The sequence below is a fragment of the Salvelinus fontinalis genome, chromosome 20, assembly GCF_029448725.1.
Source record: "Salvelinus fontinalis isolate EN_2023a chromosome 20, ASM2944872v1, whole genome shotgun sequence".
Taxonomy (NCBI): Eukaryota; Metazoa; Chordata; class Actinopteri; order Salmoniformes; family Salmonidae; genus Salvelinus; species Salvelinus fontinalis.
In genome coordinates, this window is record NC_074684.1 from 15,629,988 (window position 1) to 15,650,705 (window position 20,718).

General features: G+C 44.8%; 2 protein-coding genes across 3 annotated transcripts; one reads left to right on the top strand and one right to left on the bottom strand.

Moving 5' to 3' along the window:
* On the top strand, positions 1 to 16,125 carry LOC129817372 (phosphoacetylglucosamine mutase-like). Its single transcript, XM_055872532.1, has 11 exons — positions 1 to 187; positions 432 to 499; positions 590 to 723; positions 13,363 to 13,550; positions 14,078 to 14,237; positions 14,365 to 14,448; positions 14,528 to 14,626; positions 14,734 to 14,851; positions 14,980 to 15,104; positions 15,217 to 15,390; positions 15,553 to 16,125. The coding sequence occupies exons 1-11, from the start codon at positions 33 to 35 to the stop codon at positions 15,637 to 15,639; spliced, it is 1,392 nt and encodes a 463-aa protein (XP_055728507.1). The 5' UTR covers positions 1 to 32; the 3' UTR covers positions 15,640 to 16,125.
* Positions 16,126 to 16,172: 47 nt separating this feature from the next.
* LOC129817371 (glial fibrillary acidic protein-like) lies at positions 16,173 to 20,396 on the bottom strand. Of its 2 annotated transcripts, none has more exons than XM_055872530.1 (11): positions 20,156 to 20,396; positions 19,666 to 19,831; positions 19,372 to 19,521; positions 19,131 to 19,250; positions 18,859 to 18,954; positions 18,242 to 18,376; positions 18,028 to 18,138; positions 17,604 to 17,714; positions 17,309 to 17,433; positions 16,755 to 17,033; positions 16,173 to 16,550 (listed from the first exon to the last, which is right to left on the bottom strand). In XM_055872530.1, the coding sequence occupies exons 1-11, from the start codon at positions 20,359 to 20,361 to the stop codon at positions 16,460 to 16,462; spliced, it is 1,590 nt and encodes a 529-aa protein (XP_055728505.1). In that variant the 5' UTR covers positions 20,362 to 20,396; the 3' UTR covers positions 16,173 to 16,459. The 2 variants fall into 2 exon arrangements, with proteins under 2 accessions (XP_055728505.1, XP_055728506.1); XM_055872531.1 differs by having other exon boundaries at positions 16,459 to 16,545.
* Positions 20,397 to 20,718: the final 322 nt, after the last annotated feature.

Below are 20,718 nucleotides of genomic sequence, written 5' to 3' on the forward strand. Positions count from 1 at the left end.
AGGAGGATAACGGGGTTAAGCTGGTGGACCCCATGGGGGAGATGGTGACCCCTGCGTGGGAGGGCTATGCCACCCAGCTGGCCAACGCAGAGCAGGAGGGGCTCCTCACCGCCCTGAAGGACGTAATCAAGAGAGAGGCCATCAGCATGGCCCAGGAGGCCAGCGTGTTTGTGGGTAAAGACACGAGGTACTGGGGTATTAACATTCTCTAGTCTAGAAACTAAACTATAATCTTGAATATCAAGGGTTAGCAGTATAACAGGGGTTCATTTTGCATCACCCGGTGTCCCGGGTGGGTGGAAATGTAACTTTAGGACCAATGGAATGATCTAAAATACTTAAACTCACCCCATCCGGGGCACCAGGTGATGCAATAAGAACTCAAACAAGGTTACCTCAGATATTTAATGTGATTGGTTGTGTTACATCAGGCCCAGTAGTGAGAGCCTATCACAGGCAGTACTGGATGGAGTCCACACCCTGGAAAGCCACAGTAAAGGTGCATTAACTCTTGGGTTTAACTACACCCTGGTATTTGATTGTTGGTTGTTGTTTGGAAATCACTTATTGGTGACTTCCTGTCTATCAGATTATGGCTTGGTGACCACACCCCAGCTGCACTACATGGTGTGCTGTCAGAACACCCAGGGTCGCTATGGCGACGCCACGGTCAAAGGTTATTACCAGAAACTCTCCCAGGCTTTCATCCAGCTCACTAAGAACGTAAGACTACATAAGCTCTGTCTGTAACACTTTTTAATTACTTTCATGAATAAGCATGGCTAAATGCTTTATAAATATTGAACATTCTATAAAAAAATTGTATTACAAAAATTGGTCAGCAGTTATAAGCAAGTTTATTCATTTACAAGATCTTATACTTGCTTGTTATAATTGCTTGCTTGTTATTATAAGGATAAACCAAGATGGCGTAGCAGTTCAGACGTCTTTGTCTTGTCGTGTCCCATGTATATATATTTTTTTCCTTCGTATAGATTTTTTATATTTTTAACCTCAGTTTCAACATACTCTCCTGCAACCCGCCTCACCCAATGTGGTATGGATCTGCTATTTTCTATACTTTAGAACCGGAACCCCCAACAGAAGCTAGCCAGCTAACTAGCTAGTAGCCAGTTAGCCACTGCTAGCGGTCATCAGCTAACCTTAGTCTGGTCAACTCCTGCCAGTCTGCACAGTGCGATTCAACCCAGAGCATATCGGACTGCTTTTTCTCTACATCTCCGGATTCCTACCGCAAGCTCGGAACCTTTTCACCTGGATCATCGCAGCTAGCTAGCTGCTATCCGAGTGGCTACCCCCTGGCTAACGTCTCTGTCCCGGAGCAAGCACCAGTGAGCCTGGAACTAGCCTCGTGCTAGGCCTATCTCCCAGCTAGCTGAAGAGGTCCATCAGCCACTCCTTGGGTGACAATACCTATTTTGCCAATTGGCCTGGACCCATTTTACTGCTGACACGGAGCCCCGCCGATCCATCACGACTGGTCTACCGACGTAATCCACCCGAGGGGTTTCAACAGGCTCCTCCGTCGCGACGTCCCCTGAAGGCCCATCCGCTAGCCTGCTATCCTCGGCCCGCTAGCTGTCTAGAGCATATCGGACTGTTAGCTGAAGAGGTCCATCAGCCAATTTCTTGAGATACAATACCTATTTTGCCAATTGGCCTGGACCCTTTTAATGCCGACACGGAGCCCTGACGATCCAACACGACTGGACTGCCAACGTAACGTCCGAGGGGGCTACAACAGACTCTTCCGTCGCGACGTCCCCCAAAGGCCCTTCTGCTAGCCCCGGCCCACTAGCTGTCTGAATCGCCGTGTCTCTAGCTCGCCTAGCTACCCACTGGTCCCTATGATCACTCAGCTACGCATGCCTCTCCCTAATATCAATATGCCTTGTCCATTGCTGTTTTGGTTAGTGATTGTCTTATTTCACTCTAGAGCCTCCGGACCTGCTCAATGTTCCTTAGCTAGCCCTTTTGTTTCACCTCCCACACATGCGGTGACCTCAACTGGTCTAAATGATGTCTCTAGAGACAAAACCTCTCTCATCGTCACTCAATGCCTAGGTTTATCTCCACTGTATTCACATCCTACCATACCCTTGTCTGTGCATTATGCCTTGAATCTATTCTTCCGCGCCCAGAAACCTGCTCCTTTTACTCTCTGTTCCGAACGCACTAGACGACCAGTTCTTATAGCCTTTAGCCGTACCCTTATCCTACTCCTTTGTTCCTCTGGTGATGTAAAGGTTAATCCAGGCCCTGCAGCGCCTAGCTCCACTCCCATTACCCAAGGGCTCTCATTTGTTGACTTCTGTAACTGTAAAAGCCTTGGTTTCATGTAGAGGTCGACCGATTAATCGGAATGGCCGATTAATTAGGGCCGATTTCAAATTTTCATAACAATCGGAAATAGTTATTTTTGGACACCGATTTGGCCAATTTTTATTATTTATGTAGTTATTTTTAATTTTTTTACACCTTTATTTAATCTTTATTTAACGAGGCAAGTCAGTTAAGAACACATTCTTATTTTCAATGACGGCCTAGGAACAGCCTCGTTCAGGGGCAGAACGACAGATTTTTACCTTGTCAGCTCGGGGGATTCAATCTTGCAACCTTACAGTTAACTAGTCCAACGCTCTAACCACCTGATTACATTGCACTCCACGAGGAGCCTGCCTGTTGCGCGAATGCAGTAAGCCAAGGTAGTTGCTAGCTAGCATTAAACTTATCTTATAAAAAACAATCAATCAATCAATCATAATCACTAGTTAACTACACATGGTTGATGATATTACTAGTTTATCTAGCGTGTCCTGCGTTGCATATAATCGATGCGGTGCATATCGTTGCAACAATGAGTACCTAACCATAAACATCAATGCCTTTCTTAAAGTCAATACACAGAAGTATATATTTTTAAACCTGCATATTTAGCTAAAAGAAATCCAAATTAGCAGGCAATATTAACCAGGTGAAATTGTGTCACTTCTCTTGTTTTCATTGCACGCAGAGTCAGTGTATATGCAACAGTTTGGGCCGCCTAATTTGCCAGAATTTTACGTAATTATGACATAACATTGAAGGTTGTGCAATGTAACAGGAATATTTAGACTTATGGATGCCACCCGTTAGATAAAATACGGAACGGTTCCGTATTTCACTGTAAGAATAAACGTCTTGTTTTCGAGATGATAGTTTCTGGATTCGACCATATTAATGACCTAAGGCTCGTATTTCTGTGTGTTATTATGTTATAATTAAGTCTATGATTTGATAGAGCAGTCTGACTGAGCGGTGGTAGGCACCAGCAGGCTCGTAAGCATTCATTCAAACAGCACTTTCGTGCGTTTTGCAAGCAGCTCTTCGTTGTGCTTCAAGCATTGCACTGTTTATGACTTCAAGCGTATCAACTCCCGAGATTAGGCTGGTGTAACCGATGTGAAATGGCTAGCTAGTTAGCGGGGTGCGCGCTAATAGCGTTTCAAACGTCACTCGCTCTGAGACTTGGAGTGGTTGTTCCCCTTGCTCTGCATGGGTAACGCTGCTTCGAGGGTGGCTGTTGTCGATGTGTTCCGGGTTCGAGCCCAAGTAGGAGCGAGGAGTGGGATGGAAGCTATACTGTTACACTGGCAATACTAAAGTGCCTATAAGAACATCCAATAGTCAAAGGTTAATGAAATACAAATGGTATAGAGAGAAATAGTTCTACAACCTAAAACTTCTTACCTGGGAATATTGAAGACTCATGTTAAAAGGAACCACCAGCTTTCATATGTTCTCAGCCGGCTCATAGCCTGTGACAAAAATGAGGGGACACGAACAACAGGTATAGGCCAATTTAAAAGTGTTCTTTATTATTAAACAAACTATTAACTTAAACTAAGAAACAGGAATGAGGTGTGGATGTATCATAATGTAAGGTGTATGTAAAGTGCATGGGTGCATGAATATGTGTGTGTGAACATGACTGAGTGAAAACTATGCAAAACTAAAAAGGAACAAACAAATCATGAGCATACCTGGAGGAGCAGAGAGAGAGAGAGAGAGAGGTGATTAGTAAGCAGTTTTATACCCTGAGCCCAGGTGGCTCCAATCACTAACGACCCTCCTCTGCCTGCAGGAGGAACCGCCCCCTGCACTGCAGAGGAGGAGCCGTGACACCCCCCTCCTTAAAATGAGGGTCCCACCCTCAACCCAACTTCCTCCAACATATTCCAAATAATTCAAATTTCCCCATAAACCAAATAAAATATAAAAAAAATACCAATCCCGGCTCCTAGCAGTAGCCCCGTGTCCCCCAGCTGACTGTCCGCCCCTCAAACTCAGCAGCCCTGGTACCTGGGGAGCAATTTAAGAGAAAAGAGGCGCAGACAGCCCGTAGGGGTCAGCAGAGAAAAGATACAAGCTAGGTTAAAGGAGCACGGGACAGAGCATCAGCAATGATATTATCCTTACCACTAATGTGTCTAATATCAAGGTTGAATGGTTGCAAGAACAAAGCCCAACGCATCAGGCGCTGGTTGGGGTTTTGCAGGGACCTCAGAAAAACAAGTTGGTTGTGGTCAGTGAACACAGTTAAAGGGGTCAAACCAGAACCAACATAGACCTCGAAGTGCTGTAAAGCCCAAATGAGACCTAAAGCCTCCTTTTCAATTACAGAATAGTTTTTCTGATACTTATTAAATTTTCGGGAGAAGAAACTGACTGGACACTCAACCTTGTCGTCATTCTCCTGGAGAAGCACAGCCCCAGCACCGATTTGACTGGCGTCTACCTGCAATTTGAAAGGTTTCCCAAAATTTGGTGCTGCCAACACAGGTGCCAAACACAAAAGAGTCTTAACTGCATCAAATGCCTCTTGACACTGGGTGGACCAGATAAATTCAGCCTTGGCCTTCAACAGATTGGTCAGTGGGGACACTACTACCGAAAAGTTTTTACAAAAAGCACGGTAGTACCCCGCCATTCCCAGGAAGCGCATCAGTTCTTTCTTTGTAGAGGGCTGTGGGAACTGCTTCACAGCCTGAACCTTGGCTTCTACGGGACAGACAAATCCCTGACCAACAACCTTGCCTAGGTATGTGACTGTAGCTTTGGCAAACTCACATTTTGCCAAATCAATACCTGTGTCCAACATAGACTGCATCTCTGTTTCCAGTTTTAGTCTCTTCTCCTCAGATACACGATAAAATCTGTGTTTGATAAGCTTAGCATCTCCGATGTCTATATCATGTTCAATTAAGTGGGTTTGCGATGGAGTGTCAGAAAACAAAACAGGGTAGTTTCTAATAAGAGCTACCAATTCATCACGTTTCTCAGAGTCTAAATGATCTACCAAAACCCCAAGGTTTTGCAAAGTCTGGGAGTTTTTCAACCGTCCTTGTAAGACCTCATCTGAAACTTTAACTTCCTCTTCTCCCCCCTCCACCAAATTAAAGCCACAAGATGCAGGGACTGGGGCAGCAGTCAACACTGACCTCACTGCTGGAGTGCCTTCAACTTTGCTTAGATCACGGGAGTGATAACATTTTAACAGGTTCACATGGCATAATTTAGAGGACTTCCTATGACTAGGGGTTTCAATAAGATAGTTCAAATCTGACACTTTACGCAACACAGTGAAAGGACCACAGTATTTTGCCTGAAAAGGTGAACTTACAAGAGGCAGAAGAGCAAGTACCCGATCACCGGGACTAAACTCACGCAGCTCAGCCTGTCCGTCATATTTCAGTTTCATTTTCCGTTGAGAACATTTTAGTTTTTCTTTCGCTAGTTCACCAGCCCTATACAACTTCAACCTAAAGCCATTTACATAGTCAATAAGGTTCCGAGGTGGTTCCTCAGGCAAACAACCATCCTGCAACACTGCTAAAGGCCCACGCACCTTATGGCCAAACACTAAGTCATTTGGGCTAAACCCTGTGCTTTCCTGCACTACTTCACGAGCAGCTAGTAACAGCCAAGGTAACCCCTCCTCCCAGTCGGCAGACAGTTCCGTACAATATGCACGAAGCAAGGATTTTAAAGTTTGATGAAAACGTTCCAAAGCTCGCTGGCTCTGGGCATGGAACGCAGTAGACTTGTTGTGTTTAACTTTAAGCTGTTTGAGAACCTGAGCAAATAAATGAGAGGTAAAGTTAGACCCCTGATCTGACTGGATGGTTTTTGGAATCCCAAATGTTGAAATAAATTGAGTTAAAGCTTTAACTACTGATTTTGAAGTTATGGTACGCAAGGAAAAAGCTGCCGGATATCTGGTTGCTTGACACATAACAGTTAATAAGTAGCTATGACCTGACTTGGACCTTGGTAATGGCCCAACACAATCGATAATAAGATGCTCAAAAGGTTGCCCTACGGCTGGTATTGGATACAACGGTGCAGGCTTTACAACCTGATTTGGCTTGCTTGTGCGCTGACACGTATCACAAGTTTTAATAAACTGAGATACATCCCGCTTTAAACGTGGCCAGAAAAAATAACGAAGTATGCGATCATAAGTTTTACGAACACCCATATGACCTGCCACATCACCATGTGAAGTTTGCAACACTTTATTTCGCAAAGTAGTAGGTACAACTATTTGAAAGACTGGTTCTCCTAGACCCTTATCATAGTGTGGAACCCATTTCCTGACCAACAGCCCATCAAGAAGAAAAAAACACTGAGCACTATTCCTCACCACTGAATCAGGAACCACTTTATCAAACAGATCAGCCAAAGTAGTATCGGCTTTTTGCTCAGCCATCAATGAATCTCTAGAACTAGTCAACTGTTCTGTCTGGAGTTTGACTGGCAACTCAAGACTTTCTGGCTTACTCTCAATCTCCTTACGAGAGGCTGCGCGGGTAACCGCACAAACTGGAAATACCTCAGGAGACACACAGTTCTGATCCGGAGATTCCCTTGCAGGGGACACTGAAGGTTGCTTCTTACAGATGTTTAATTTGCCATCTGCCCACACCTTACTACCTGCCAAGTCATTCCCCAAAATCATGTGGACTCCCTCTACTGGCAACTGGGGTCTAACCCCAACATCTACATCACCCTCTACCAGACCACATTTTAGGGTAACTTCATGTAAAGGACAAGAGAATGGAACTAAACCCATACCACATACCATTACACAACGGCCAGTATCAGACTCTTTAGAGAACGGCAAAACAGATTCCAGAATAAAAGAATCTAAAGCTCCAGTGTCTCTTAGGATCTTGATTTTAACATTCTGGTTGCCATCTACCAGGGACACTACACCATCTGAAATAAAGGCTGAAAAATCACAGCGGGAAAACTGAGAATCAAACTCAACTAGTGGCTGAAACAGCTCACCCTGGTGGTCAGAGGCTGTAACAGGACTTGCCATCACAACAGGTTTAACTTGAACTGACTGTTTTGATTTAAGCAGAGGACAATTTTTCTTCCAATGTCCTTCAACTAAACAGTAGCGACAGGTATTAGCATTAACCGGTCCTTTAAGTCCTCCAGACTTAAACTTCTGCCCAGGCCTTTGGAAAGAAGCCCCCAAAACAGGTGACCTATTCCTAGGAGTAAAGTTATTTTTATGGTACATGTCACTGTTTGACTCAAAATGGCTTTTATGTGTTAGCCTGTACTCATCTGCAAGGATGGCTGCATCACTTGGAGACTTAACTTTACGTTCATTCATGTATGTAGCAACCTGGTCAGACACAGAATTTTTGAACTGTTCTAACACAATCAAATTAGACAGACCCTCAAAAGTACTAACTTCAGAAGCTGTACACCAACGATTAAATGCAGAAGTCAAATCCAAACAAACTCAGAATAGGTTTGTGAATCTAACTTTTTCCTGTAACGAAAACGTTGACGATATGCCTCTGGCACAAGCTCGTAGACCTTCAGAACTGCTGATTTAACTTTAGCATAAACTTTACTGTCAGCTACACTCAGTGCTGCAAAAGCCTCACGTGCTTTACCTTTAAGTACACATTGCAACAACATAGTCATGTCCAAATCTGACCAAGCTCTAACTTCCGCAATACGCTCAAATAAAGTAAAGTATGTGTCTGGATCTGACTCATCAAATTTAGGCAACAAATGAAGATTCTGTGAAACATCAAACTGTGGTAGTCTTTCCGGTCTATTAGCATTTCTCAATCGCTCTATCTCTAATTGCATTTGCAACAGTTCCCTCTGCTGCTCAAAAGTTAATGAAGGGCTAGACTGAAAACTTGCACCCTCACTACTAGCAGACTGACCGCCAAAAACACCCATTTCCCTAAGACCCTGCTTTAAGCTAGTTTTAACAGTCTCTTTAATTTTTTTATCAACAATCTCAATCTGATAATGTTCAGCAATTTCAATTAACTGCTCCTTAGTACACAACTCTAAGGCTACCTCTGAAGGAGCTTGAACAAAACTACACAAAATGGAAGACATTTTCCTCAACCAATACAACTATTACAAATGCTCAAAAAAACACAACTCACCTGCTGTCAATCTGGGTTCAAGGACAGGAGCCACACCCCACTATCCTCCAAAACTACTAACTAACTGGCCCTGGTCTTCGTGCAGTCACATGTGGTGGGGTTTTATGCACACAAAACCAGTGGAGTGGATAAGACAACCAGAAACTGGCAGCCCTCCCATAACCACGGAGGTGCTCCCGAGCCGATGTAGGGGAAAAGGGAAAGGGATGCTCTACCCACGTTCACTGCCACCTAAAACAAAAACACCACAAGCCTCCTATTGACACTTGCTGATATGCCTGAACAGGAGAGGACTCCCACCTGAACAAAACCCAGAAAAACACAGAGTGAATTGCTTAGCTACCAAGCTAACTGAACCAAAAGAACACATGGCTCTCAACTCTCTCTTAAACAAAATTGGCCCAACCAAAACATCCACTCAAACAAAAAAACATTTGGCAAACTAAACTAAACTAACCCAAATTAACTACTATCCCGGACGAGCCCCCACTTGTCACAAGCCGGCTCATAGCCTGTGACAAAAATGAGGGGACACGAACAACAGGTATAGGCCAATTTAAAAGTGTTCTTTATTATTAAACAAACTATTAACTTAAACTAAGAAACAGGAATGAGGTGTGGATGTATCATAATGTAAGGTGTATGTAAAGTGCATGGGTGCATGAATATGTGTGTGTGAACATGACTGAGTGAAAACTATGCAAAACTAAAAAGGAACAAACAAATCATGAGCATACCTGGAGGAGCAGAGAGAGAGAGAGAGAGAGAGGTGATTAGTAAGCAGTTTTATACCCTGAGCCCAGGTGGCTCCAATCACTAACGACCCTCCTCTGCCTGCAGGAGGAACCGCCCCCTGCACTGCAGAGGAGGAGCCGTGACATGAGCAAGGAACTAAAACGTTAGCTTTCTTACATGGCACATATTGCACTTTTACTTTCTTCTCCAACACTTTGTTTTTGCATTATTTAAACCAAATTGAACATGTTTCATTATTTACTTGAGGCTAAATTGATTTCATTGATGTATTATATTAAGTTAAAATAAGTGTTCATTCAGTATTGTTGTAATTGTCATTATTACAAAGAAATGTAAAATATCGGCCGATTAATCGGTATCGGCTTTTTTGGTCCTCCAATAATCGGTATCGGTATCGGCGGTGAAAAATCATAATCGGTCGACCTCTAGTTTCCTGCATGTTTGTATTTTTAATGTACAATGTTTTTGTTGTACTGTATGTGTGTTTATAGTTTTGTTTAATGTTGTGTTAGTGTAACGGATGTGAAATGGCTAGCTAGTTAGCGGGTACGCGCTAGTAGCATTTCAATCAGTTACGTCACTTGCTCTGAGACTTTAAGTAGGGTTGCCCCTTGCTCTGCAAGGGCCGCGGCTTTTGTGGAGCGATGGGTAACGCTGCTTCGTGGGTGACTGTTGTCGATGTGTGCAGAGGGTCCCTGGTTCGCGCCCGGGTCGGGGCGAGGGGACGACGTAAAGTTATACTGTTAACTGTTACATTAGTGTATGTAAGTTGTTTTGTCTGAAACGTTCCCTCTGCTGCTATTGGACCAGGTCTCTCTTGGAAAAGACATGTTATCTCAATGAGAAAAAAACCTGTATAAATAAAGGTAAAATATATATTTTTTTAAAGGTTAACATTAGAATCCTCCTCCTTAAGTTGGTTTTATTCATTCCTTTAGCACACTCTGCCAACCCGGATGTCCTAGCCGTGTCTGAATCCTAGCTTAGGAAGGCCACCAAAAATCCTGAAATTTCCATCTCTTACTATAACATTTTCCAACAAGATAGAACTGCTAAAGGGGGCGGAGTTAGCCTGCAGAGTTCTGTCATACTATCAGGGTCGGTGCCCAAACAATTTGAGTTTCTACTTCTAAAAATCCCCCTTTCCAGAAACAAATCTCTCACCGTTGCCACTTGTTATAGACCACCTTCTGCCCCCAGCTGTGCCCTGGACACCATATGTGAATTGATTGCCCCCCATCTATCTTCAGAGCTCGTACTGTTAGGTGACCTAAACTGGGACATGCTTAACACCCCGGCCGTCCTACAATCTAAGCTAGATGCTCTCAATCTCACACAAATTATCAATGAACCTACCAGGTACAACCCCAAATCCGTAAACACGGGCACCCTCATAGATGTCATCCTGACCAACCTTCCCTCTAAATACACCTATGCTGTCTTCAACCAGGATCTCAGCAATCACTGCCTCATTGCCTGTGTCCGTAATGGGTCTGCGGTCAAACGACCACCCCTCATCATCACTGTCAACAGCTCCCTAAAACACTTCAGCGAGCAGGCCTTTCTAATCGACCTGGCCCGGGTATCCTGGAAGGATATTGACCTCATTCCGTCAGTAGAGGATGCCTGGTAGTTTTTTAAAAGTGCTTTCCTCACCATCTTAAATAAGCATGCCCCATTCAAAAAATGTAGAACCAAGAACAGATATAGCCCTTGGTTCACTCCAGACCTGACTGCCCTTGACCAGCACAAAAACATCCTGTGGTGTACTGCATTAGCATCAAATAGCCCCCGCGATATGCAACTTTTCAGGGAAGTTAGGAACCAATATGCACAGGCAGTTAGGAAAGCAAAGGGTAGCTTTTTCAAACAGAAATTTGCGTCCTGTAGCACACATTCCAAAAGGTTTTGGGACACTGTAAACTCCATGGAGAATAAGAGCACCTCCTCCCAGCTGCCCACTGCACTGAGACTAGGAAACACTGTCACCACCGATAAATCCACGATAATTGAGAATTTCAATAAGCATTTTTCTACAGCTGGCCATGCTTTCCACCTGGCTACCCCTACCCCAGTCAACAGCACTGCACCCCCCCACGGCAACTTGCCCAAGCCTCCCCCATTTCTACTTCACCCAAATCCTGATAACTGATGTTCTGAAAGAGTTGCAAAATCTGGACCCCTACAAATCAGCTGGGCTAGACAATCTGGACCCTCTCTTTCTAAAATTATTTGCCGCAACTGTTGCAACCCATATTACTAGACTGTTCAACCTCTCTTTTGTATCGTCTGAGATCTCCAAAGATTGGAAAGCTGCCGCGGTCATCCCCCTCTTCAAAGGGGGAGACACTCTAGACCCAAACTCTTACAGTCCCATATCTATCCTACACTGCCTTTCTAAGGTCTTCGAAAGCCAAGTTAACAAACAGATCGCCGACCATTTAGAATCCCACCGTGCCTTCTCCGCTATGCAATCTGGTTTCCGAGCTGGTCATGGGTGCACCTCAGCCACGCTCAAGGTCCTAAACGATATCATAACCGCCATCGATAAAAGACAATACTGTGCAGCCATATTCATCGACCTGGCCAAGGCTTTCGACTCTGTCAATCACCACATTCTTATCGGCAGACTCAATGTGATTGGTTGTGTTACATCAGGCCCAGTAGTGAGAGCCTATCACAGGCAGTACATGGTTTCTCAAATGACTGCCTTGCCTGGTTCACCAACTACTTCTCAGACAGAGTTCAGTATGTCAAATCGGAGGGCCTGTTGTCCGGCCTCTGGCAGTCTCTATGGGGGTGCCACAGGGTTCAATTCTCGGACCAACTCTTTTCTCTGTATACACCAATGACATCACTCTTGCTGCTGGTGATTCTCTGATCCACCTCTATGCTGATGACACCATTCTGTATACTTCTGGCCCTTCTTTGGACACTGTGTTAACTAACCACCAGACGAGCTTCAATGCCATACAATTCTCCTTCCGTGGCCTCCAACTGCTCTTAGATGCAAGTAAAACTAAATGCATGCACTTCAACCGATCGCTGCCCGCACCTGCCCGCCCGTCCAGCATCACGACTCTGGACGGTTCTGACTTAGAATATGTGGACAATTACAAATACCTAGGTGTCTGGTTAGACTGTAAACTCTCCTTCCAGACTCACATTAAGCATCTCCAATCCTAAATTAAATCTAGAATCTGCTTCCTATTTCGCAACAAAGCATTCTTCACTCATGCTGCCAAACATACCCTCGTAAAACTGACTATCCTACCGATCCTTGACTTCAGCGATGTCATTTACAAAATTGGCTCCAACACTCTACTCAGCATATTGGATGCAGTCTATCACAGTGCCATCCGTTTTGTCACCAAAGCCCCATATACTACCCACCACTGCGACCGGTATGCTCTCGTTGGCTGGCCCTCACTTCATATTCGTCGCCAAACCCACTGGCTCCAGGTCCTCTATAAGTCTTTGCTAGGTAAAGCCCCGCCGTATCTCAGCTCACTGGTCACCATAGCAGCACCCAGCCGTAGCAAGCGCTCCAGCAGGTATGTTTCACTGGTCACCCACAAAGCCGCCTTTCCTTCCAGTTCTCTGCTGCCAATGTCTCGAACGAATTGCAAAAATCACTGAAGCTGGAGACTCACATCTCCCTCACTAACTTTAAGCATCAGCTGTCAGAGCAGCTCACAGATCATTGCACCTGTACATAGCCCATCTGTAAATAGCCCATCCAACTACCTGATCCCCATATTGTTATTTATTTCTTGCTCCTTTGCACCCCAGTATCTCTACTTGCACATCTATCACGCCGTGTTTTAATTGCGTGTTTTAATTGCTAAATTGTAATTACTTCGCCACTACGGCCTGTTTATTTCCTTACCTCCCTAATCTTACCTCATTTGCACACACTGTATATATACTTTTCTATTGTGTTATTGACTTTACGTTTGTTTATTCCATGTGTCTCTGTTGTTGTCTGTGTCGCACTGCTTTGTTTTATCTTGGCCAGGCCGCAGTTGTAAATGAGAACTTGTTCTCAACTGGCCTACCTGGTTAAATAATTGTTAATTCAAACGAATGTTACCCATTCCACCCCTCTCTCCAGGTGCCTAACCGTACAGATGATCAGAAGGCCCGGCTGGTGGACGGGGCTAATGGTATTGGTGCTCTGAAGGTGTGTGAGATGGAGACCTACCTAAAGAAAGAGCTGCAGCTGTCCCTCTTCAACGACGGCTCCAAGTTGACCTCAACTTGTCTCTTTTCTTTCTATGTCTGCATCTCAATAGATCCCAAATAGCATCCTCTCCCAGTTTCCTCTTTTAATTGTATTTATTTATCTGCACTACGTCTGTATTGAGGTGTGTGTGTATGTATGATTATATATATATATAAATAAATAAATAAATAAATAAAAAGCAAGCTGTGTGTAGGGAAAGTGAAACAAACTAGGAAAGGAAGCTATTTATGATTGAGACGCATCCCTGGCAGAAGCAGGTCTCAACTCTGGGTGTGTCCAAATCTATGGTGAGATCGTAACAGAACTTCCATCCATGGGTGTCTCTCTCAGGCTACAGGTGACTGAAACTTTTATATCTCGTAATGAAATACAGGACAGTCAGGTTTGTTATATTATTATCCTGTTCCATTGTTTGTTCACCAGAGAGGAAGACATCTCAATGAATCACATTACGTATACTGCTGGCTACAGCCAAACTCCTTTAGAGAAGGGTCAGAGCCATCCACTCTGTCTGTCTGTATTGCTCTCTCACTCGTTTTCCCATCCCAATCTTTCTCCTCTTTTGTCTCACATCTCTCTCTCTAGGTGTGGAGATGAGTGTAAGGGAGTGTTGCTGTTCATATGATTGTGATGCTGATCGTGTTGTTTATTACTACTGCGACTCAGCAGGGAGATTTCACCTGCTAGACGGAGACAAGATTGCCACCCTCATCAGCACATACCTCAAAGAACTGCTTACACAGGTATACACCCACGCACTCGCTATACTCACCTATGATGCTTAAACATGTCCCTACATAACACGCCAACTCCTCATTCAGAAGTGTGCACACACTGACATGTTCCCGTGTGTGTGTTTGATTTGCGCAGGCTGGTCTTGACCTACAAATAGCCGTGGTACAGACGGCGTACGCTAACGGCAGCTCTACACGCTACCTGGAAGACACCATGAAGGTGAGGACACACACACACACACACACCTTAGTCGTTCCAACACACACATGCGATCAGTGCTGACCTCTCCTCCCTCCAGGGGATAGTGAGGTGTACCAAGACCGGAGTGAAACACCTTCACCATGCAGCCCAGGAGTTTGACATTGGTGTTTACTTCGAGGCCAACGGCCACGGGACTGTGAGTAGGAAACCTACTCATTCTTACACACTGATCTGTGACGGGTAGATTGCTTGAACGTACCCGCTCAGTGACGGCCTGTCTGTATGATTGCGGCCCTGTCTCAGGTCTTGTTCAGTAAAGAAGCAGAAGAGAAGATCCAGCCGCTAGCCCGGGACTCCAACACCAACGACGAGAGGAGAAACGCTACACTGCTACTGCAGAACACGGTCAACCTCATAAAACCAGGTATGACCACATACGGTCATGGCAACGCAATCAACCGTTTTTAGCAATAGTTACTACACACGTTCATTGCAATTTAAGGGTTCAATCCTGTATGCATAACTGACATTTTCTCTCGCTCTCACTGTAGACAGTAGGAGATGCTATCTCTGACATGCTGCTGATTGAGGCGGTGTTAGCCATCAGAGGGATGACGGTACAACAATGGGACGCCATCTACACAGACCTGCCCAACAGACAGCTCAAAGTCAAGGTGTGTGTTTGCATTGTATGTTACTTTAAATGCCTGTATAATAAGGAAATCTAGTATATATGTTTTAACACTGTTTATCCCAGTGTCTGTTGCAGTGTTGTGTGGCCTGTAGGTGGCAGACCGGCGTGTGATTGACACTACAGATGCAGAGAGGAGAACAGTGAGTCCAGCAGGTCTGCAGGAGGCCATAGACAGTCTGGTGAATAAGCACAGACAGGCACGCTCCTTTGTCCGCCCCTCGGGTACTGAGGATGTGGTCCGAGTGTACACTGAGGCAGACACACAGGTGGGACTTAGATGCTGACACTCAAACCTACTTGAACAAAAAAAAACACGGAGTGATAGGGATTCACTCAATTCACATTTCTTGGTTCACTCACTATGCCTTTACCTTTCTTTACGCTTTCATTTTCTGTCGCTCACTGTCTGATGGTGATGTGTGTTTCAGGAGAGTGCTGATGCCCTGGCACATGAAGTTAGCCTGGCAGTGTACCGCCTCGCAGGAGGAGTGGGAGAGGAGCCCAAACATTTATAAACAGGCATTATGCAATGTCTGTCGAACACATTTTGTTTTCATGCATCTAATGACAACTTCCTCAACCCATGATTCTATGACAAATTTGTAGTCTTTATCAGGTGCCAAATAATTGTGCAATGTGCACTGCATTTAATACTGTGTTATCACTTTTCTATGAGTCTGAACAATTTGATTTGTCAATGTGAATGAAAGGGAATCACTGTATTGGACAATGAAGGGGGAATATGCTAAATAAGGTTAGACTTGTAATCCTCTTCTTTTTTTACCCAACCTTAATCCTGTCAATGTCGGGGTAATTATGTACATGTTTACATTAGCAGTTATTGTAGATCAATTTTCTATTACTGTTTATAGTGGAGTAATTACACTGCTTTGAATGGACCTCAACTAGAAAGACTGTGCTGCTATGTAATTGTTGAACACCAGGAGTAAAAATAGGAAACTTGACATCAAATTTGTTCAACTTTTCTTTTTTTTTACCTAAATGTTTGGAAATGACCACATCAAGAGAAAAATACTATAATTGCTTTGCTGTGTATTTTTTATTTGTTGCTTGTAGAGCGATATGGTTCTCAGACACACACAGGGAGTTAAAGGCTAATAGAAAGGCAATGTGAGGCTAAGAGTGAGTTTAGTGCAGGCAGAGACAGAGACACACAGAAGAGGACCATAGGGGTCCTGATCCTGAAGACCACTATCCTAGGGGGTTGGTGTGGGTTACATTTTTGGGGGCAAGGGTGGAAGGGCTGGGGCTTAGGTCTCAAGGGGTCTAACATTCATTCGGTGGTGTAGGAGTTAGGAGCCTGGACTTCCATCTCTAGTCCTCGTCTGTGTCGTCAGCAGCTCCAGAGATAGTAATGGTGCATTCCTGTGTGTCGCTCTCATACATGTCATCTGTCTTAACTGTTCTGAGAGAAAATGGGAAAGGGCAGGGAAAAAGGGGTTTGAAAACAACACTGGGTGACAAATATATTTTATACAAATATATAAAAATGTCCTCAATCACATATTCAGAAGACAAAACAGACTACCGGTATGCCATATTTTATCCACAGATTATAGGTAAGATTATCTCCCAGTATGGTTTAAATTATGACCCAGGTTTGCTCTACCTGATGAGAAGAGTCTTCCGCTCAGTCATCTCCACTGACTGTTCCTCGAAGCTCTCCGTCTGGCTCTCTGGTGAAATCACCGTCCCACCAGGGGCCTCTTTGGTACCTCCGTATCCACTACCAGGGGCTCTGCCCAGCCCGGCTCCGTATCCGCTGACAGAGGCGGCGCTAACCGAGGCAGAGGTGGAGCTAGCTCTGATGGCCACACCTCTTCCTCCACCCAGGGACATGCTCTGTACCATGGTGCTGAGACGGGTGTCCTCGCCTTCGATCAGCGCCCTGCCAAATACACAACCACAGAGAAGACACGCAAAATCCCAGATTTACACTTAGAAACCATAAAGTAGGCTGCATATCAAATGAGTTGTGTTGCTGCCTTTCCTTGCCTCCTCTTTTTCATCTCTACAGATTTGACAAACCCAGGATAGCTGAAAGCAATATGGAGGACACCTACTTGGTGCAATCTGCATTTACCTGTCCAGTTATTTTCTCTTCAAGGGGAAATGAGGAGCAGAAAAGGCCTGTTTAGACTATAGGGGAGTTATGATTGTCACCTGTAGGTGGTGATCTCAATCTCCAGGGCCATCTTGACGTTGAGCAGCTCCTGGTACTCTCTCAGCAGCAGAGCTATCTTCTCCTTCATCACCATCAGCTCCAGCTTCAGCTCCTCAATACGCTCCTGTGGGAAACACACACAAGCCTTTAGGTCATAGGGAGCCAATTGTGACCGGCTGTTAGAGTCCATTTTAAAGAACTCACTTATTGCCCACTTTGTAGAGCAAATATCCATTCTGACCTCCCATGCTTCTTTCTACAGTAAAGGTGTGTAGTGAGAGTAGTACTACTCACACGCATTGTCTCCTCTTCTTTCTTGTGTCTCGCCACAGCGTCACGAATCTGAACCTCCAGAGACTCATTTCTCGTTTTCATAGACTCCAACTCACGCTCCAGGTTTAAGCTCTACACACAGAGACAAACACACACAGTCTTGTTTAACTAACCTTGTGGGGACACAATTATAACCATTCAAAGTCCTATTTTCCCTAACCCCTAAACCTTACCCTTATCCTAAACTCCCTAAAAGTATCATTTGATCTTGTGGGGACTAACAAAACGTCCCCAGTTGGTCAAATTTGTGTTTGTTTACTATTCTCGTGGGGACTTCTGGTCCCCACAAGTATAGTTAAACACGTCCACACGTGTGTTTTCAATCTGTTGCCTATTGGTGTCAATAACAGTATTATCGATGATAAGAAAACAAGGTCCCACTTACATCTTTCTTGTAACTTGCGATTTCCTCTCTCACACTTCGAACGCTTTGAACGTGTTTGGTTGACACATTGTTCAGGTCCTGGAACTTTGACTTGTACCAAGTGTCCATCTCCTGAGGAAGAACAGAAACAAAATGGATTCAGTTTTCTGTGTAATTATGTAATCAAATATGAAGTTATGTGTAATAAATCTGTAATAATATCTGCAATTGGTACCTGTAGGTTTCTGGCAGCGATGCTGTCGTACTGGGACTGGATTTGTTTGAGGGCGGAGGAGAGGTCAGGAAGGGCAAAGGTCATGTCCACCTTCGCCACCGCCACGTAGATCTGCTGCATCAGTTCTTCAATTTCCTGACAGGGGCAAACAAAATGGAGACTACTCATTCCTTCTGTGAATTTCGCTTTCATTCTTATCTGTGGAAACCCTAACTTCCTAACTCAGCCTGCCATGCAGTTTTCACAGTTTGCATCGCAAAACTGTCAATCACTAGGCCCATGATACAAACTCTCCCACTTTAACTCATATACTATCATAAGTAATTAGCAGGTCATTACAGCAGTTGTGTGAATCCAGCTGCATGCCTGTGATGGCCACAAATCATACTAAACAGATGCTGCTACAGACACATACAGTATGTAAGATACAGTATGTTACAGTCCACCTTTGTGAACAGATACAGATAGAAAAGGACTACCTCAATCTGAAAATAGATATAGACAGAGGTATGTTGCCCCTCTGTGAATCAAGACAGTGAAAGACACACCTGTGAATACAGCTACCTTCCTCGTTGGGAAAACAGAAGTAGACCCAGATATAGACCCAGACGTCTTACCTCTTTGTGAACTCTGGTCAGGAAGGCCAGCTCCACCTCCAGGTTCTCCAGCTGTTTCTCCAGGCCGATACGGGCCGCGGTGGCTCTATCCACATCCTGCCAGACAGGTTAGAGGATGAATTTGTTATTGAGTTTATACACAGGAATAACTGAGAAGACAGTAAATTGTTTCATGACAGCCTGGTAAATGAGGTAGGTGATTCTGTGTGTACACAATTTGAGTTAATGTTGACATTGTTTAATGGTTATGTCTGCATCTGTGTTTGACTCACGGGGCGGAAGGCTTCGATCTCCAACTCTGCATTCTTCCTGGCCTCAAGAGCCTCCTCATATTTGACCTTGAGCACCTCCACCTGTCCTGCCATGGCCCCCTTGGCCGCTACAGCCAGGTCCTTAGGGTGGAGGAAACACAGTCAAACTCAATACCTGTCTGTCTCATCCCAGTCCACCATTGTAAAAGTAAATATCATGCATAGGCTATAGGTGGGCCATATTGGTGGTCATAAAGCTCACCCTCTGCACTCTCATCTGCTCCGCGATCCGGTGGAGCTCTCTCAGCTGTCCCTCGTAGAGCTGTCTCAGCCCAGACGGCTTCGTATAGCGGTTCTTCAGAGCATCAATCTCAGCCTCCAGCAGCTTGTTCTGCCCCTCCAGAGTACGCACCTGGGACAGAACATGGGTTTGTGAGTGAGAAAGAGTGCAGAAAAGATAGGTTTGCATGAAAGTGTGACTGGGTGTGGCATAGAGTTTGAGTGAGAGAGAGGAGAGTATGAGTGACAGAATGTGTGAGATGAGGCGTGTTCTTGCCTTCTCGATGTAGATAGCCAGGCGGTCGTTGAGGGCCACCATCTCCTGCCTCTCGCCGGTGCGGGTGCTCATGAATTCTTGGTTCTCCGCTGCAGCTGCATCCAGGTCCAGGCTGGGCCCCAGGCCCATGTTCATTCCGAAGCACAGGGCCCCCATACTCACACTGCTGTGGTCAGGACAGGAGGGGACAAGGCCAGCCATCAACCATCCACTATATTTGACTTCATTACATTTTTAATCTGGATTGTTCAGGTAATGAAATAATCAGAATAGGTCTGATACTCAAAGTGAAATATATTTTATCAATAGAAATGAGTGTCCCATTATGAATAAATTCAGTGATTATTAGGCTAAGCCTACAATTATAAATGAGGCAGTATTCCAGTGAAAGAACAAATGGATATTTCGTGCTGATATTGCATTAAAACCTAAACTGTAGCCTATAATGGTCCTATCCATAGAGAATACAACTTCAAGAGAGTTGTTTTACCTGGTCATACGGGATTTGCGGCTGCTGGATGGGTTTCTCCTCCCCATGGTTCCACCGCTGCGACTGTAGCTGGCAGAGCGGTGACGTACATCCCTTCGGGTTGGTGAAGGGCTCGAAACCCGCACCTGGTAGGAAGCAGAGGAGGAGGCAAGGGCGCCCTCGAAGTGGCGGCGGTAAGAAGACATCCTTTCTGGGCTGCGACTCATGATGACGGCTGTAACTTGTCTTTACCTTCACTCAATACTGGAAACTGTTCACACTTCGTTGGAATGGGATAGTGGTGCTTTTATACCTGGGCTCTCTTCTTCAGCCCTTCCCAGTTTCCACCACCAGGGCAAGACACACCAGCGGCGAGGAATTTAGAACCTCCCCATTCCGAAGGCTGACCGTCCCTGCAAAAATCTATCATGGTTCCGTGAAGAGAGGGTAAAAATAGAGGGTTGAATGAGTTGTAATACAATGACTGTTATTACACTGGAATGTTTACTGTAGCCTACAGAGCAGAATAATCTACTCCTCGATCCAGGCTGTATCACAACCGGCCGTGATTGGGAGTCCCATAG

Bases quoted from the DNA above. Each gene is read 5' to 3' on its own strand.
- LOC129817372 (XM_055872532.1), top strand. From the start codon at position 33: ATGGGGGAGATGGTGACCCCTGCGTGGGAGGGCTATGCCACCCAGCTG. The intron at 188-431 runs GTACTGGGGTAT...GTGTTACATCAG, and splicing joins TTTGTGGGTAAAGACACGAG to GCCCAGTAGTGAGAGCCTAT. The intron at 724-13,362 runs GTAAGACTACAT...CCCTCTCTCCAG, and splicing joins TCATCCAGCTCACTAAGAAC to GTGCCTAACCGTACAGATGA.
- LOC129817371 (XM_055872530.1), bottom strand. From the start codon at position 20,361: ATGAGTCGCAGCCCAGAAAGGATGTCTTCTTACCGCCGCCACTTCGAG. The intron at 19,832-20,155 runs GTAAAACAACTC...TCCTGACCACAG, and splicing joins CGCAAATCCCGTATGACCAG to CAGTGTGAGTATGGGGGCCC. The intron at 18,139-18,241 runs GTACCAATTGCA...GTTCTTCCTCAG, and splicing joins TCGCTGCCAGAAACCTACAG to GAGATGGACACTTGGTACAA.